This window comes from Branchiostoma lanceolatum, chromosome 5 (genome assembly GCF_035083965.1).
Source record: "Branchiostoma lanceolatum isolate klBraLanc5 chromosome 5, klBraLanc5.hap2, whole genome shotgun sequence".
Taxonomy (NCBI): Eukaryota; Metazoa; Chordata; class Leptocardii; order Amphioxiformes; family Branchiostomatidae; genus Branchiostoma; species Branchiostoma lanceolatum.
In genome coordinates this window covers 12,005,686-12,024,846 of record NC_089726.1, presented here as the reverse complement: position 1 = coordinate 12,024,846, position 19,161 = coordinate 12,005,686, and the positions used below count along the sequence as shown (strand labels likewise).

The window sequence follows — 19,161 nt, the reverse complement described above, 5'->3', positions numbered from 1 at the left end:
TTTCCATGACCTTACTAAATTGTCCTGCAGTACTCAAATTCAACATGAGATGAAAGTTAATATTATGGATAGCAACTGACAGAATGCAGTTAGCTAAAACAAATCCCTAGCTAGATTTTGCGTCGTATGCAGTGCGTTTGCCATATTGGTTGTCAGTTAACGTTAAATTTGCAGATTCAGATAATCAACTGCATTATCCTGACACTTAGCACTGTAGAAGTGTCACCTAGCAGACTGCTGAAGTCCTGCATGTGCTAATACAGTACTGTTCTGCATATGCGTGTACTTACAATAAACTTATAATTTAAGAAATATTTTTCCACCAGTTAGAGACGAAGCTATCACTAACGTTAGCTTAATTTTGTAACATATACAACAAAACAAAAATACATCATGTCAGCATTATTATAATCTTCCCATTTATTCATTGAAAATAGTCGTATATCAACTGTTCTCGAAAATAGTGAGCATCCACATCCATCTGTACAACACATAGAAAGAGAAATCTGCTTCTTTTCTGCAGCAGTTCCTGTGGAACATTACTGAGCTTCATCTACTTTTACAACATTATACATGTGTATCAATGTTTTGAATTTCTTGAATATTGGAACATATAACAAGGCTTTTTACATTAAATCTTTTTCTAACGGCAATTTCTCATCTCCGTACAAAATGTGAGATGAAATCATCCATCTTATACTGGCGCACTTCGTTCATTATATGTATATCTTTCACGCATCAAAATATTCACTTTTGTACTTCAATTCTACTAAGAAGAACAGAACATTTTTCTTTCCACAGGCATCATATAACAACTTTACCTACAGTGTAAGGTTTCAAGATCTATAGCAGATATATAATATCAACATGAATGATAACAAACCAACAAACAGATTGTGTCAAAGGACCATCAACAGGATAGAATGATCAAGTAACAAGTTTATACTTATCAATTTTAGTGGCTCAGATATCATTAAACTTAATGTGCAAGTATAAAGTTTTCAGTACATTGCAAGCAGTGTATCACCGCAGAAAGCCCAGTTTTTACACATGTAGATATGCTTCCCCTGAACCTACATTGTAACTTTATACTACTGGCAACACATCCAAATAATAAACCCTCTTCCCCTGTTATACGACTCTATGGGGCTCTTGATGTAAAGAATTGATCCACTTACCATAGAAAATACAGCATATGTAACATTACAGCCTTTGTGTAAGTGAGTCACAGAAAAAACCTAACACAGAATTGTGACCAGACAACTGTAATCCATGGTTCAACCACAGTGTATTTGAGGTTTGACAGTTTGACAAGCCAAACAAATTGAAAAAAAAAATACTTTGTTGTGCCTGGCTTGTAATAAGTCGAGTCATATTCACAACAATGTATATCAGCCCATAATCGTCCAAATTATCAGTAAGGCATGTCCTTCATTCTCTTCTGATCAAGCAAAACAAGCCCTGAAAATATTTGTATCTGCTGCAAATAGTCCTGTCATACATAACATCCAAAAAGCTGAGTTTTACTATTGAAAGAAAATCCTACTTATTAGTAATCCTGTTATGAAAACAATAGATGTCTTTGGAAAAGGAATTCCATTTTTTTGTCATTCAGAACACTCTTTTTTTTAAATAATTCAATACTTCACAGGTAACACGATAGCTGCTCAATAATTACATGAGAAATCTACGGTATCTCAACTAGAACAAAACCTAAACCGACTCCACTATCTACGTATCCGGAAAAGATTTAGATTGTCTAAATGTTTTCCATTCTGCTGAATCCTGGTACGTAACATAACAAGGTATACAAAACTTTCCAATGTAACATTGTGTCAAGTAGACTTTTGGACAACACACATTGTTGTAGCATAGACCTATGTGTTTTGACTTAAGGAGACATAGCATGGCCATGTTGAGGACTCACATCCTGCCAATTGTGGCTGTGTCTGTACACTGTGTGAGGGAGGTCAGGAGACCTGGACATGCCTTCTGGACAGGCAACACCTCTCGTACTCAGGTTTAGAGGATCGTTCGATGGCACCTGGGAATGGGGTCGCATGTGGCAGCTGGGATTGGGGGGTGAGTGTTCCTCCCGGGGGGTTGTTGTGGGGGATTCGTCGGATGAGGGTTGGGGAGACAGCGGTTGGTATGGGGTCATGACGTGAATCCCGCTCATGCGTCTGCCACCAGAGCTTGCCATGCTGGTTGGCGGATACATCCCAGGGTACATGGGAGCGGGGAACATCATAGGGAAGGGGCAGACCATGTTCTGGCCAGGCTGACCCCCCTGGGGGGTGACAGCAGTAGGGGGGGTGAAATTAACAGGGATGTAGTGAGTACCTGAGGGGTGGAGGGCTAACATGGGGATGAACGGGGCAGGGGGGAAGGCTGTGTAGGGAAGGGAGGGGTGGGGGGTCTGTGAATCACGGGAGGGACTTCTCTCACGGGAGGGCTCTCTCATGGGAGACCGTCGGGATTCCTCCTCGGCAGCCTGATGTGACTGAGCTGTCTGTGGCGAGGGTGTCTGCTGGGAGGCGTCTGTCATGTGAGGAGGGTGTTGGGGTGGCGTTGGCTCTTCAGGCATCGGTCTGTCCTGGTGCATCTGAAATGTGACATAAACTTTAGATCAAAAGAAAAATACACTGGAAACTCAAATAAACACAGTATAACCAAATGAGGAATATCTCTGATGAAATGAAAAAGCAATCACTTTGAAAAGTTCTTAAAGAACATTCTATCCATCTGCCCCTCTATTTGCTGCTTGATTTCTCACCTGCTGTTCTGGCTGTGGTGAGATGCTATCCCGAATCAATCCACAAGGGGTCTCTTCTGTGTCAGGGAAGCCCTGATATGGAGACAAGCGTTGGCAGTGTCTCCGGAGATGGGACTCGATTTTCTCGCAGCTAACACCATCTACAGGACTCTGTAATAATTTGAAGCACACACAAAATAAACTTCTTTTTCTGAAGCTAACAAAAAGTGATGTTACAATTCTTGTCTCTAAACTAAGCCTGACATCATTCAAAACAAGGCTTTAACCACTGTCCAAAAAACAACCTTGAAGAACAGGAAAACACAGATAGACTGGCACTGATGCCCCATTTCTGAATACATACCTGTGACATGTATCTGATGGCCTCTCCAAGGCATTCCCGGTAGCCGGCTAGGAAGTCCCCCTGGCGGATGACAGGTGTTGCTGCAGGAGGAGTCTTGCCCTGCTCGTATGCCTGCACCTGCTTCTGCAGGTGTTTCATATGCATCAGGGTGAGCTCGAGGATCTCAGCTTTTCCACAGGACTGCACAAAAAAGGGGAAATAAATGTCAAGAAGGTTAATTAGGCTGAATTTTTACTTGATGAAACTAAATCTAAGGATAGAAGGACGGGTGCCAAGTTTGATGCTGTACCCGCTTTCCTCGCTGGACTGCATCGCAGTTCAGTCAGCAGTTCATTTCACAGAACTCGTCCGAGAAACAACGATAAGTACATAAGGACTGGCACACATCTTGGTGACTGTGACAGTTTTCATTGGTAGAAAACAGTGGTGTGAAATGCTCGACAAGCAGTTTTACAAGAGGGTCCAAAGGTCAAGGCGAGCGACCTTAACAAGGCTCTTGGTGTCACTGCCCGGCTATCGTGCAAATACCTCAGTGAGTACACAGGCCACGGAGCGGAGAGTCAATTAGAAGTACGGCATACTAACGAGAGAAATATTTTCCAGACTTTTTGCTGCCTGGGAATGTGTGTGTATGTGTGTGTGTGTGGGGGGGGGGGGGTGCAGTGAAACGTAGATCAAGAAATCCAGATGAACACAGAAAAAAAGGCACCGACAACTGAAGCCTGTTGATAACGCGAGCTACAGGGGAAAATTGAACAAAACTTTACTTGTCTTACACGGCCCTTCCTTGTAATTAGTAAGCCACGCTCTGTTGAATGTGACTAGACAACAACACACCTGCCTTACAGCGGAGTTCAGTTACCCCATCCGAGAGGTGGGCGGGCCCCCCAGGGTAATATAACGTGAACACAGTCAGTGCCGCCGGTTTCTCCTAATATGGACATCCTTGCACATGCACAGAGACGCAATAATCAAATCGATGTTTTCAGGAAAGTGATACATGTATAGATCCAGTCAACAACCATGCCGTGCGAAAATAAAGGTCAGCCGGCGGCAGTCCTCACGTGGCCGAGTGCGTGGCCCTTCCATCCATTACCATCGGCCGACATGCGCCTGACCCTTCATTCGTCCGCCTGAAAAGGTTTTCATTCCGCATAGAGCATCTTAAATAGAAGATTACCAGGCTTAACACGAATCGGCCATTGATTTTAGCGCTTGAGTGACAAGAGTCGTCTGTCAGACACCCAGTAAGCTCACCTGACGAACCTTATCGATTTGTATATGCGTCTCTGCGATAAAAATACAAGGTTAAAAGCTTGCTAATGACGCGGGCCACAAATTGCTGAGCAGTGCGTTCTTTACGATGTGTCCAATGAGTTGGCATCTCCCTTTCAAAAAAATACAGCCTGTTTTCTTCAAACTTCACAGAAATGATATATAAACGGCCCTGGTATTAAAGGACCATACAATAATTTTCGCTACCCTTTGCCCTTTCTTTATCATCCTGACTGACCTCAATGATCAGGTGAAGCTGTTTGTGATCTCTAAAGTCTAAACCCTGTCAAAGCCCTTGAAATCATAGAATCTCAGCGGATTGAAAGATGATATGAGCCACGAGCGGCGAGCTTAATTCTCAAAACTATCTTACAAAACGGCTAAACTTTACTTCATAAAGTTAAAGGTCATTTTCCTGAGCCTATTCCACGAAGCCGGCTATAGCTACATGTGTGTAATCCATCCCGCTACCCAAATCTCCTTAGCAAAGCGCCCGATATAGTCCAGTGGTAGAGAAAATGTGTCAGAAAACGTGCTATGCCGTGCGCAACATGATGCGACCACGGCATCGCCACATTATGATCATTATCAAACAAACGTCTACAGCGTATTGGTAGAGTTTCGCAGGCAGCCCACGTACAGACGCAAGAACCATATTAGTGGAGGCATATACGCCAGCAGTCATTATGGTAGTAAAAGGCTTGGATGGGCTTTCATGCGTCAACAGGTTACGCTACCTGTCCATCGGGTATGAAATCAGGCTATGACAGCTGTGCTAAAAACACTTTACAAAAAGGTTCGCTGCAGTGGAAGGAAAAAGTTTCTATTTCTGACTTGATTCTACGGGATGCCCTCTTTGTCCATTGCGTCTTTGATAGTAGGTAGACAATAGTTAAGCAAGGTTCACGAATAGCTATCTCCGTAAATAACTTGGGGAATAGGCAAAGTGTCACAGTTCTCTGGACGATCACTATCGTCTCATCCATATACATTGTGAAGTTAATGACATCTCTGAGTGTTTGACCACTACGTTTTGAAAGCGATCGAATTGGTGTTACGGCCTGTAATACTGAAACCAACCGATAGTTCCGAGGCGGGCTGGCTCACATTTACCTCCACGTGAACATCTCATCTCTTCATGTACATGCCCGACAAGGCTTTCATCCAACCGCATACGGCGTGCATGCGGCCTTGTGCAAGCCGATTTCTATTCAGTTTCAGTAGAGCAGAGAGGCGCATTTTGATATCGCACAAATTGGCGAGACATCCCTCTGAAGAGCCTTACTGCTGATTGTGCCGTATTCAGCCTTAAAGTTGGCATTCATTCCTTACGTTATCCAATTAGTGGTACTCTTTGCGTATATCCATCAGTATAGCTCGTTATATCAAAGGCTTCAAGGAGGGTTCAGAATCGCGTGTACCGCTCCGTTCAAACGTTTCAGGTGGCCGACAACGTGACCAGCTTAATTTGCATCTTTGACAGCACTTCAAACTTCAAGTAGAATCTGGAAGGCTGGCCTCGGTACAAATAATGAAGCGTGAGTGAGAACATGGTTCGTTTTTCACCATGATTGATATATCGTATATCGTAATTAGTTCGTGAATAAACGTGAGAATCTATCAAAAATGTCATTTTAAAGACAAACCTGCGTTAGTTGACATTTACTAGTAGTAAACTACATTTTCCTGCGGACTGCCCTTCGGAAATGACAATAATAGTCTTTTTAGGGGACGAGCAATTTCATCTTGGTTTAAAACCTCATTTTTCCATAACGTATAGAACATGACCAAATATGGCCTTATATTATGCATTTGCGCATATATGTAGGCTGCAATCAAATCTGAATAACATGCCGAGGCCACGCGTGATCTTCAGGCGATAATTGGTGCATGTTGGCTGTCTACTCACAATCACATGTAACACACAACATGAGGCATTTGGATCGCCTAGTGTCCCGCCTTAGACGTACTGAACAGTAAACAAACAGTCAGTTGTTGTCATTTTGCGTGCGTCCGTAGTGGTAATACAGTTGACATTGAAATGTAGCATAAACGTGAGAGTCGTTTTTACTGGTCCAATAACGACATATGAAGGGTTGGATGCAAGATTCTCGAACTGATGGTCCAGAATTCTCACGAACCCAGTCAGGTAAAAAAATGCGCACCTCATAGGTCTAACCATCTAAAAAATATAGTTCGATAACCATCTATTTCGACCCGTTTAATGTTTTTGTTTTTCTGGATTCTATATTTCAATATCCAAGTATTCAATTCTTAATAAACAACAAGCGAGTCAGATTCCCTCTAGGGGGATTACTGAAACTGTAAATCCGAACACGACACACTGACAGATCTGTCAATCCGCCGTGAGACGGTAAATCCCCGGGATGACGGCGGCGCATGATCTTTAGTACGTATTGCGCACGGCACCAGAAAGGTAGGGTCCATCCGCCGCTTTCATCAGCCGCTCGTGTTGGGAAACGTGACGACTGCGAGGAGAATTCCGCCTCAAGGAACAACGGCATCTTAACGATCTGTCCACGGAAGCAACGCTCTACTTACTTCCCACGTGCTTATTATGTACGGCGTAGATGAGGTAGATTCTGCTGTACGAGACATTACTGCGGCTATTAAGCGATGTAAATGCAAAATACAATGACAGAATACACGTGTATATATGAGTCCTTTTCTCCAATGAGGACCAAGGATATTACACGGAAATTTCATATTCGCTACATGTAGACAATGAATATACCAGGCACGGGGACGGAATACAGCACTAGCATTGAGTTTGATAAGGCAGAGCTCGAGGGTTTTTACATTTGATAAATATATCACAGTTGTTGATAAGTCAAAGCAATTGAGTCCCTACCAGGTAATCTTTTCTTTTGGAGGTGGGGAGGTAATCATAGACAGACTGACGAGAGAGGAGGCTATCTTAAAGTCACAGAAATGCATCAAGGGCCGATGCACACCGTTCGGCATTCCTAGAGGAATGTTGCCAAAACGTGACTAGAGACAAAAGGAGCTCTACCCGTGGCAGGTAATTGCTGATACACGAGTGTAACATGTGATGCTCCGGCGCGGCGCGACGCCGGGATATGCAAAATGAAAGGTTGACCTCATTTCATACATTTACCTAATAGGATTCGGTACAGTAATTTACGGGAATCGTTGACGCAATACAACAACACGTTTGCAAAGCTACATGGGGCTTAGCTTAGAGAAAAAAATCATCTTCTGGATGTGTGCAAATTTCCGATGGATTGTTTTCTTCCTTTTTTACCCCATAGCCTCCTGACACAGAACAACGACGACAGCAATAATTCTCACCATCCCCTGACATCATTACTGGCCTAGCCCGTAACGACGAGATCTGCTCAAGCCTAAGGCGCTTTTTGACCTTGGAAGGTGCGGGTTGTCATTAGATAGATCATGTACATTCTCTATATCTGCTGAATCCACAGTCGGCACAGAAAACAGTAGCATTACCGACAAAAGCGACACATTTTTATGGCAAAATTACAATGTGACGGCTACGTGTTCGTTCTCTTTTTGTAAAAAGGCATTCGTTTGTTGCAAGTCAAGTGTGGAAGAAAGGTATGTACAAAGGTACTGGAACAACAACTCGTACCCTACAGGCACGGGTCGGGCATCGACTATCCCAAATATCCCCCCAAAGACAGACAATTTCCCGCCGAACGATAATCAGCTCAGGTTTGACGCTTATGGCATGTGGGGAGGGTCGGCGTGAGGTGTGTTTGGTGATGTTTGGCCTTTGTTAACTGTCAAGTTTACCCCGCGGCAGACACGAGGTGCGGTGCTGACTAGCCCAAAACGCCCAGCAATTTTCCTGGAAAAACGTTATGGTTGCACGCGATGACCTCCAGTAGGGTAAAGGTGCGGCGGTCTTGACTGGTAGCTTTTGTTTTGTAGGTTATCATTTTAAGTATGAAACATTTTGAATATGATAACTTCATGGATGTCTTATTATGTTCGCAAACAAGTTATTGTGTATATTTTTGAAATAACGAGAGGACGTGTTTGACAATCATAGTAAACAGAAGTTATTTTGGTGCGCCGCTAACAACCGACCCAAACTCGTCTAGTCAGTACGTGAGGGTGTCATTGTGTTAACTCTCACTACTGGAATAATTACCTGCACACCTGCATACCATCTTCCAGAAGGGAGGCAATGGGGCCCTGACCTTGTCGCTTTCTTTATTGTGTTGTACCTATGTCTACCCAACCTGGTTTTGCATTTGTTTTTCTACATATCAAAGTAACGTTACCTATGTTAGGTTTGCCGAACCTCGACTGCATTTTGACTTTGATATGGAAGCAGCTTGGCTGATCGTGGAAAAACATAAAGACCCAGCTGTTACAAAAACACATTTTCAGTTGTAAACTTTCGCCCACCTGAGGAATGTCGCCAGTCGCACACACCCAGCTTCTAATTCTCCCCACCGGACACAACACAGACAATACCAGTCTCCCCACCCTTAAGTTAATTTGTTTACTGGTGAGTCACCGTTGGGTTTCGTGCAAGATGAGTATTTTCTACTCTTAGCGACCTAGTCAACAAACAATTGTTTTGAATAGACATAACGGCTACCTTCAGCAATCACAAATGTCCTGAAGATAACACACGATCCTTCTCAGAAACATTTCAACAACATACGGCCCATCTTAAAAAACATATTTTGTCTGCGAAAATATCTTCTTACAATTTAAAAGAAATTATAGTCGTGTATCAACTTTAAGTGCGATCTTTTCGTCGGTAAAGGACTTCATACTAGTGTGTTAAACCATCCCTTACGTTCACCCCGTTCTCATTATCAGTACAAGATAACGACGCTTTTTCATCGCCTCTCCAAACGATGACGCCGCAGTTACCTTTCTTAGTAATAACATGTTCTGTGGCATCACAATACCCTCAAATTAGAGAAGCTTGATTGGGATGACTGGGCTCTACTGAGGGCTTCCGTGACGTCAATGCTGACGTCAGTACCACCGACGAGACCACCGCTATGTTATGACTGGTTCGGTCCGGTTAGGATGGCATTTCCCAATCCATCGATCCTAGCTCGTCCACAAACGTATTGGTCACATACTGACATTTTTGGAACCTTGTAAGTTGTATGCATGTAACAACGAAAGAAGGACAAATTGGCTGCATCTATTTTTGGATTTATTTTTCCAGATAATTTTTGTCATCTTTAGACTGAACCAACCACACATATTACCATAATGACTAGCTCTACAAGTATTTCCATCTCGGCTAGAACGCCCACACCAGACGGAGCACGGTTTCACAACAAGTCCGAGACCCTGGCTGACCCTGCACTACATTCGGAACCGCCATATGTATTCTCAAAACATGTTACTTAAAATACTTTTCGGGTTGATTTCACGCAAAATGATGTATTACCCTATGTCCAGCCTACGTTGGAGACGGATATTATATAACCCGGTGGAAGCAAGAATCACGCAAATCGTGATCGCTGCGTGATCTCATTATTCTCGGGTACGTGTATGAAATAGCAAACTATACATCTTTAATGGGCGCGTCCTTGGTGGGTTGGATTAGGTTAAACTTCAAGCAGATGTTGGGAGGTAAGTCGAAAACGTTTTCAGCCCTGAAAGGGTCATGGGTCATGTTCTCTGCGTCTGCTTGCAGAACGGCCTTGAGGTCGATGTTCGTGTGCATCTTTCAACTCATTATCATCATTTTATCAACTACCAGAGGGACCGAGTTACAGAAATAAACAAGACCTACCCGCATACCAAATATCAAGACAATCCACCCAGGCCTTCTTCAGTTATCATGATAACACTGACAAAAACATACCCTCCATTTTTCATATGGTAACAAGGAACATTCACCTGAAGCAAAAATGATACCTGCAGAATTGACATAAGGAATACAACTTATGACCTAAGAGCAAACATTTGCATTTCGCAAACAACGTATGGCGTGACGGGGGGCAAAAATGGGTCATGGCAAGGTCACGAAAGGTGAGAGGGGCAAGATGGGGCGTGGCTCAGTAAAGACATGACTCAGCCTTACAGGAAAAGAGGTCTGCTGAGACAGAAATGGGACATGCATTTAGTAGATCAACCACCCTTTCCTGTATTGTTGGCAATCGATTCAAGTGTAAATGACAAAGTAAGGCGCACGTAAACGGTAGAGACAGACTCGTGACGTGTACATGCCGCTCCAGAGCGGCCCGGTCACCAAAATAAATCTCCCTCCACCAAATGGAATGTCAAACAGCTCCACTTGCGTCATCCACGCGATGTGTATGTTACACGCAGCACTACCATCGTGCGATGGGCATTCCTGCAGGGCGCTGTTGGGAACATACTGTGCATAACAAACGGTCATGATAGCGCACGGAAGTCCGGCATAGTGGGCCAACACACTACAGTACGTGATCTACCACGTTCAAAATGGAATGGAAATTTCCACTTGCAGCACCAAACAAGCACAGAACTCGTTTTTATGAACACGTCTGCACAAACAAGACTCCGACCACCCCCAGCATCTGTACCCAATGGTATGGCCCGGAGGTGCAAGAGGAGGCATGTAGTAGGCGTTGTCGAGATAAGGTCCAGCAGGACCAATCAGCGAGAAGTAAACAGATCGATAAAGGCACAGGGATCACAGAGTACTCTCACGGAATGATGACTCGTAAATATCGACACGGGATTGACCCTATAACTGTTTCTTTCACAACGGACACCGAGCTCAGCATTCAATTTACGAGTTTCCAAAACTGCGTGACGTGCTCGCAGATCTGTTCGGATGCATGGAGGGAGCACTGACCGCCTGTCGCCACAGCAACAACCCAACATGCCCGTACAAAAAACCCAAAATAGACCCACCACATGTCCCTAGAGGAGCCCGTGGTCTAGAAAACAGAATACTTATCTTTGTGGCTTGGTTTGATAACTTTGCCTTCGAAAAAATCATATACATATAGATATCTGAAACTGGAATGTGTGTGCATTCTATGGCGAAAAATATATCATATATGTGATTTCCTGCACGGCAGACATGGGTCTTATGAATCACACGACCATCCTACGCAACATCAACACACCTTAGTACACCTACACACATAACCCTTTGATCCTATATTTAAATAATATACACTGGAATGATGTAACGCAATTTGAAACTTCAGTCGAAAAGGAAAGCAGAAACGGGGGCGTTACCATGTGATTTGCATCTCGTGACGCTTCAGTTCGAAATCATTCGTTTAAAAGTGAGTAAAATTGGAAGCAGACGAAAGACCTAATATCTTCATCTCCTGTCATGTGGTGTAATTTTTCGAAATTGCGGACAACATGTCTGTGGGTTGACTGAAAAAAGGGATAGAAAACAACTCACCTTTTGTCTGACTAGTTCCTCTGGCAGAAGTTCCCGGATGTTGGCCAGGCAGTCGTTGATTCGGTCTCGTCTTCTCTTCTCCACAATTCTATGTAGATCCTGTATCACGACCGACAACAAACATCTCGTGAGAAATTTTCAAAACCTAAATCATTTCTAGGTTGAAACATAATCTGGAGCGGCTATGAGTCTGACGTGGAGCCTTTACGCAGTATCTACCTCCCCCGTTGTAGTTCAAACAATGGAAAATGTAGACTTGAGAGCTGTGTGTAACCAAGGAGGTTTAACCTCCTTGGTGTAACTGTTATGTCTTCGTTTTGATAGCAACAATGGTTAGCCTCCTTCGCAGGCACCACGCGTAGGACTCTACTATAGCCATGATAGCTAGCGCCATTAGCTTTACTAATTATTATATGAAGGTTTCTGATCCGTGCTGGCAAACCAGCAGCCAGCAAAGCACGGTAAAATTAGAAAATAGTATCAAGTCAGCAAAAACTAGACGCTTAACAACAGTGTAATGACGTGATCTTTGTTTTATATTTCTGAACCATAAAACACGGAGATTCACAATGTAGCAGTGATTCGGCTGAAGAAAATCCTGTAGCCTCACAAGTGTGCCTTGTGCTGGCGGTACCCATGCATTTGATGGCCAAACAAAACGTGGCCGACTCTGCCGCCTGCCCGAGGCCACACTTGTGACGCGGCAAGTCTCGTGCACTGCGCCATCTTGTTGTTTTGGAGTTCAACACGCGAGGCCATTGTTTGCCATTGGTATTCAGTGGGATCAAATGACCACATGTCCGTGGAAAAACAAAATGACTCCGGGTCAGTTTTGACTCGTGTTTTTCGTTTTCAACCCAGTCGCGGAAGTCTGCGGAAATGATTCGAGCGTGTAGTGAACGACCTTCGCATGTGTTCAATAGTTGTGTCACACATCCAGGTTAGTCTCCATAGCAGGCTCTCTGGGCGCGGGCCTTTTTTTGGCATATAAGACACTTCTAGCTGATGACTTTTTTTCATACTGGGTCGTTTGTGCAGCCATCGGGCCTAAGTGTTACGAGCTGGCTGCACAAACGACCCAGTACAAAAAGAAGTAATCAGAAAAAGCCCACAAAAAAGGCCCAGAGAGCCTGCTGTGGAGACTACATCCAGGTGTCCTTGGGAGCCCAGTGCCGTGTGGTCAGGAATATGCCAGCTTACGACTTGAATGTTAGATGTTAGTGAATACATTCTATGCAAGTCCACGGTTCGTATATTTTTGTTTTTTGTTGTCCCAAAGCTGGCTTTTTTTCAACCTATTTCAAAGAAAAAATCAGGCCCTAAGAGGATTTATTAACATATACACTAATACAGAATAGACCTATCACTACAGCACCTTCCAAGCCTCCATGCGTCTATCAATATATAATTGGATTCCATGTCTGAAACTGTTATTCCATTTTCATTGCGTTACTTCTCGCACCTTAATCAGTCATCATCTAAAATGCCCTTAAGCGGCAAATCAGGAAGAATCGGTGTAAACATTTCTTTTTTTCTGGACGACAGTGTTCAATATTCAACGCTGTGTGTCTGTGCATATTTTCTTTTGACACCCCAGCGATCCCCCGTTGGTTCATCCGTTGCTCTTTTTAATCCACGCATTTTAAGCAATTCATGAATAAAACGATCTTTGTAACTGAACGACTAATAAAATCACAATTTTCTTCCGAAATATTTCGTATCCACCAGTCACAATCATTTACGACTCGTCCCGGAAAAATCGACTGACGGCAGCGACGGTACAAGGAGGTTCACGCACGAAAAACGTGCCTAATTATGATCATCTCATATGTTATTCCCGCCAACCGGTGCGCATCATAACGAGAAGCTATTAGTATTAGCATTATCAGATGTACATCACGAGTTCATACGCACGGCATGTGTACGGCAACGAGTTGAAATATACGTGCGATACTGCGCACATACTTAGCTCTGATGTGATATGATATCGATCTAACATATAACACGCCGAGAAGGATCAGAGCTCGTGCCGAATCACCGAACGTTGGTAAAGAGCATAGGCGGACGGACAAAAGACTCCTCCCGAAGACTCACCCGTTGTTCCTCGGTGCCTTGCATGTTTCTTCGTCTGAATCCTCTGGAGTCAGTCATGAATGCCATGTGAACGGGAGATATGCTACAAATAGAAAGAAAAATGGAATATTGATGAATGAAATGGTGTTTTTTAAAAGTTTTTTTTAAAAATCGCAACATTAAAATGTACATGAAATCGTATATTTTGAGGCAGCCACACTATAATTTGGCAGAAACACGACATTTAAACACACCCTGTGGTCTCGCCAGCTTCATTGCACATCATAAAGTGCAGAAAGGCAAGGCACAGTGACGTGGCCTGCTGAAAATGTTTCACCAGTCCCTACGATTTCCCCCCAGAGCTTTAATAAATCGAGGGCTATGATAGATAAGAAACTGTGCAAGAATGCCTGAGGGTATGACGCAAATTGGCCCCGAAATACTATCAGCCATGTCGTCCTCTGTCCGGCCGTCATGGACAGCCTAGCTAGATGTAGATGCCTTGTTTGTCTGACCCCCGCCGCTTCGGGTGTCCTACTTGACCGATATACCCTAACAAAGTTGTTTACGCCATAATGCACGGGCCCACGACTAGAGACTGTACTATTTTGACTTAAATCATTGCATCAATAGGGAAAGTGAACATTTTGCAGACCCTTACACATTGAATCTAAAATGACTAGGAAGAATAATTGATAGACTGTTACCTGTCGTGGAGCTCGTAAGACATGTTTTCTGTCTTGACTCGCTTGTGAGGAGGTAGCGGGTAGGCCTCGTTGTCTCTTTGCATGTTCAGTCGAAGCGCGAGAGCTGGGTCGGAAGCTCCGACAGTGGTGGGAACGTCTACACTCATGTATGCCTGCTGCTTACTCAGTCTGTCATACGGGTGTACCTCTGACGAGTGAACTGTGGGTTGTGAGTGAACTGGTCGGTCTCTGCCCAGCTAGGCTGCGATGGTGAAATCACGCGACCTCACGTGTGCATTCCAGCGTCCGTCACGCGCCCAAAATAACACTGGGACTCCAGACTGAAAAACAACAGTCACAACCGCCGGAATACACCGCTCCGCGTGGATAGATTATCACTCTTTATACCATATAAGATACAGTAAAAGTAATAAAATCGCTTCTATAAGTACTTAAATAACTAATGATATATATTATGTGCCAATGAGATGCAAATGACGCCCGTATAAATGATCATTAGCCCTGAAGTAGTTGGGCGGTGATACAATCATTCCTGCCCGTAAGGTCCTGGCACTCTACACGTGATGCACAACGTGTTGCCAAGGCGATCAGGGGTGTGTCCGCGCCGGCGGGAGGGTTGAACCATTGCTCATCGGAAGGGTGGGAGCTGCGGTCACGTGGGACACAACGATCTGCGCGATATCGCACTACACACATTCGGTCTCAATTAGTCTGAAGTTTCCGAAGAGTTTGATTGATTTTATCTATTCTGGCGTCTTTTAAGACCTTTGCATAGAGTTTCATATCTATTCAGCACAACCTTTATTACCTTCGCCAAGAAGGTTGAATTTACAATTGATATGAATCATTGGCTATAGCTAGACAACGATTGTTTCCGGTCTGAAGGTTGCGTTCTCTCCGTGCCAGGCGCCACGTATTCTAATGAGCGATCGGCGTGTTACCTCATGTTTTCTGAAGCTCGCACAGTACACGTTATTTCCACACGCTATCCAACACACGACCGTCTGGGCAAACAGAAAACGTGCTGCGTAATGTGACTACGGAGGGAGGGGGCGTGTTTGGCGCACGCAGTGTTACACCGTACGGACAAGTTGTTCAAATGGGCATAATTTATCTGCCATGTCAACGAAAAGACAAGGTTTGCTAGACTACAACACGTTGCCATAGATAGAATCGAGTTGATACGTGTATGTCTATGTAAGACAGTTTATGCAGGACATGGTCTGAATTCTCTACCGTAAACACCAAAAAAAGAAAACAATCCTGCAATGCGTTCATGTTGAAGAAAAAGAGAATGTGTACGGTGTTGATGGTTGAACAACGATTTCGCTGAATAAGAATACACTGACCAACGCAGTGGAATGCAGATAAAAGCTAGCAACAGTCCTGTAGGCCGATTTTCAACGCGAATTTGACCCACTTTTCAATGTTTATCTAGTAACATCAATACATGTAACTGTTCCCTGGGAATACGTGGAGCAGCAGCGCACCATCCCTTATCGTTCACCTTCATATTTTATGTACCCGCCAACCTTATTTTCAAGGGTCAACGCCCAAAAGACCTTTGAACTCTCATCATCGCTGACCAACTGTGTCACCTTGACACATTGAGCCGAGGGAAACGTTTGTTTGTCTTCGGAACAAATTTAGCCTGCTCAGCGCCATGTTGTTTGCACAAGTCAGGTGCCAGCAAAACATGTTTTTCTCGGGCACGCACCTGCTTGGCGGGAAATTTTCACCAGGTTACACGGTTGTGGGAGCGGTATATTCTCCAAGCAGAGGTTCTGGCGTGAGCGTGTGTGGGGGGTGGGTAGAAGTCAGAAGAAAAAGTCGCGGCCACTCCTAGCCCCTACGACCGAAACCCTTGCTTGGAGAACAGGTGTTGATATGAGACCCCAGGCTTTTCATCAACTTTACCCACACATCGAAGAATGAACTTTGCTGTCAGGTTCAGCTCCTACGCTTGATGGAAGGTCGACGACCGTGTTTCTAAAGTGGGCGTATAACCGGTGAACCACCGAAGGTCAACTACTGCCACTGACGCCCTAAGGATGGAACTCCATTAGTGTTTATCTCTGGGCCTGTTGCTCCAATGGGTGCTCAACGTTCATTAGCAGCTCTTGTTGTACAAAACTATCTCTTTCACTTTCAGCGTACATAGAATTACACATGGTGTATATTTCCATACGTGCATGGGCGAAATCAGCATATCTGGCGATATTTGTCAAAGAAAAACAAACGTGATTCAACATCATTTTGATATTTCTGCTCAGTTCTTTTGATAGCGCCAACGTAACGTGATTGTCTACACCATGCAAAGTATTCCGGTATCAAAACCTATTGTAGCTGCCGTGTCTATGAATGATTATACTGAACAAGTGCATGTTACTAGTATGATCGCTGATGCATGAACAGAGGGGCTACGTGGTCAGCCGCACGTGTTTCGCGTAAAGCAGTCACGCGTGCACGCCTGCCCGTGAGGCATAGGTCAGGCACGTGGGCTGTGTGATGACCGGTCCACTAGAATCAAAGTGACAGGTCGACAACATCGCCTCGGGCAAGTATGTTTCCCCAATCCCTACGATTTCAACCAAGAGTTTTAATAAATCGAGGGCTATAATAGATAAGAAACTGTGCAAGAATGCCTGAGGGTGGAGATATAAAGCAAATCAGCCCCGATACGATCAGCCATGTTGTCTAGTTTGTTAATGTATAAAGTCATGTTTAAAATCGCGAACTAGCGATTCCCCCCGGAAAAAGAAACGCCGGCGCTCCAAGTAGTACGAAGGAGGCCAAGGGTTTACAATTCTAAAATGAAGATCCTTTGTAAGAGTAAATTTCCAAACGGTATAAAGATGAAACACTTGTATGTATAGAAGTGCCTAAAGATGGAAGAAAAGGGACAGCCCACCTCCTAGACAACATCGAAGGTAAGCCTTGAAAGTATTGACAGTTTGCAGTACTAATTAATATGACACGTTTCTACACAACCGAGGTTTGAGTGTACACTGCAGTTTTAAAAACATGTTGTCTAACAAGTTCCAGCCACTTTGCCAACGTAACGTAACATGACCAACTAACGTCCGATTTATTCAAAACGTTATTTATCTTAAAACCGCGCGGACAGAGCCAAGTGTTAAACCAATGGGCAGAAATATCAGCTATTCTAACAAGAAAAATGCATGGTCTGTAAGTTTTTCTCCGCCTGTTTAACGCCGTGCGAGCATGTATTTATACTGGGGTAGGTGATGTAGAATTGTGCTAGGCTTACCCATTATCGTGCACTTCAGTCCTTCCCCTTCTAGCGGTATGCTTGAAGAACATAGACCAGAAAAAATGCACAGTAACTGTCGAAAGTAGTCTACAGACAAATGACAGTAAAGTTAGTATGTTTGTCCCTTCGCTTGCCTGACGCGATAGAATAAAACAATGTTTTTGTTGTGAATTTCCCCAACATCAGCAGCACGTGGCGTTCACGTGATAAACGCATGGCCATGATGTTATGCCGTGCAAAAATGTCATCTATACGGGGGTCGCTAGGTTGTATGAAACCTTCCTAAACTGGCAAAAATTCAAACCTCGAATCACCATGGATAGTCTGAATATCAAAGAAAAGTTTAACGTCAGCTACTTTTAAAAGATACTAGCTATCGCGTAAGTTAGAAACACATGATGAAGTACGCGGTGTCGAATGTGAGTGAACGCGGTGTCGAGTATGAAATGCATCATGCATGACGCTTATGTTCAACTTGTTGTTACTGGTTCAGGAGTTTATTCTGCTATGTCGCTGGGCGTAAACCTTTTTCATTGTTTTGTATAAAAGAGATAGATGGCTGAAGGATCATACTTATGACGTTCTTTGTTGCTCATGAGAACAGGCTTTGGCATAGTACACCACGACATGTGGACATGACCCAAACTGGACGTAAACTGCTCCTAGCTGCACGTAATTAGGTCATGTTACGTTAGCTGTTCCAATACTATAGAAGATAAATGCAGTAATTTAGAGTAAACGTCAATGACATCGGAGCTGGTCGCTCATGTTGATTCAGCAGCGTTATTGAAAAGCGACATCATGCGGACAAGCCGCTAAATGTCCATCCAAAGAATGGTCAGCCTGAAAATTAGGGGTTTGGGAAGTAGCATTTCACAGAGGAACTAGACTTCCACGACCTCCTACCTTCGCCAAAAATATCTGACTGATGTATTTTTGAGTGTTATCATTGATTATACAAATAAGGTACTCATTTGTATAAAGTATCTCCACCCAAATAACAGACGTTGTCCAAATTATGACTGCCTTTTCTTGACGAAGAAGGCTATTCCATCATTTTATCATCAATTATGCAAATTATGCCCTAATTTGCATTTACATTCAACGATGGTCACCTTCATGTAGCTTCCGATTCCCGTCATTTACCACTAGGGGAATTTTCTCATTGATCATGCAAATTAGGTCTTCATTTACATAATCCTTATAATATTTTTCTCTTTCCCAGTTACATTTGTCACATCCTTGAATTGTCCTATTATGGAACGCTGCGGGTTTGAAAATCGCCTCATCAATCATGCAACTTTGGTGTCGTTTCGA

At 43.7% G+C, this 19,161-nt stretch overlaps 1 protein-coding gene across 1 annotated transcript; it reads right to left on the bottom strand.

The window, feature by feature from the left end:
* Positions 1–401: 401 nt before the first annotated feature.
* On the bottom strand, positions 402–14,960 carry LOC136435164 (hairy/enhancer-of-split related with YRPW motif protein 1-like). The gene is made up of 6 exons (XM_066428402.1): positions 14,571–14,960; positions 13,885–13,966; positions 11,791–11,889; positions 3,120–3,299; positions 2,777–2,926; positions 402–2,605 (listed from the first exon to the last, which is right to left on the bottom strand). Exons 1-6 carry the CDS (start codon positions 14,714–14,716, stop codon positions 1,892–1,894), a joined length of 1,371 nt encoding a protein of 456 aa, XP_066284499.1. The 5' UTR covers positions 14,717–14,960; the 3' UTR covers positions 402–1,891.
* Between the last annotated feature and the right edge of the window lie 4,201 nt (positions 14,961–19,161).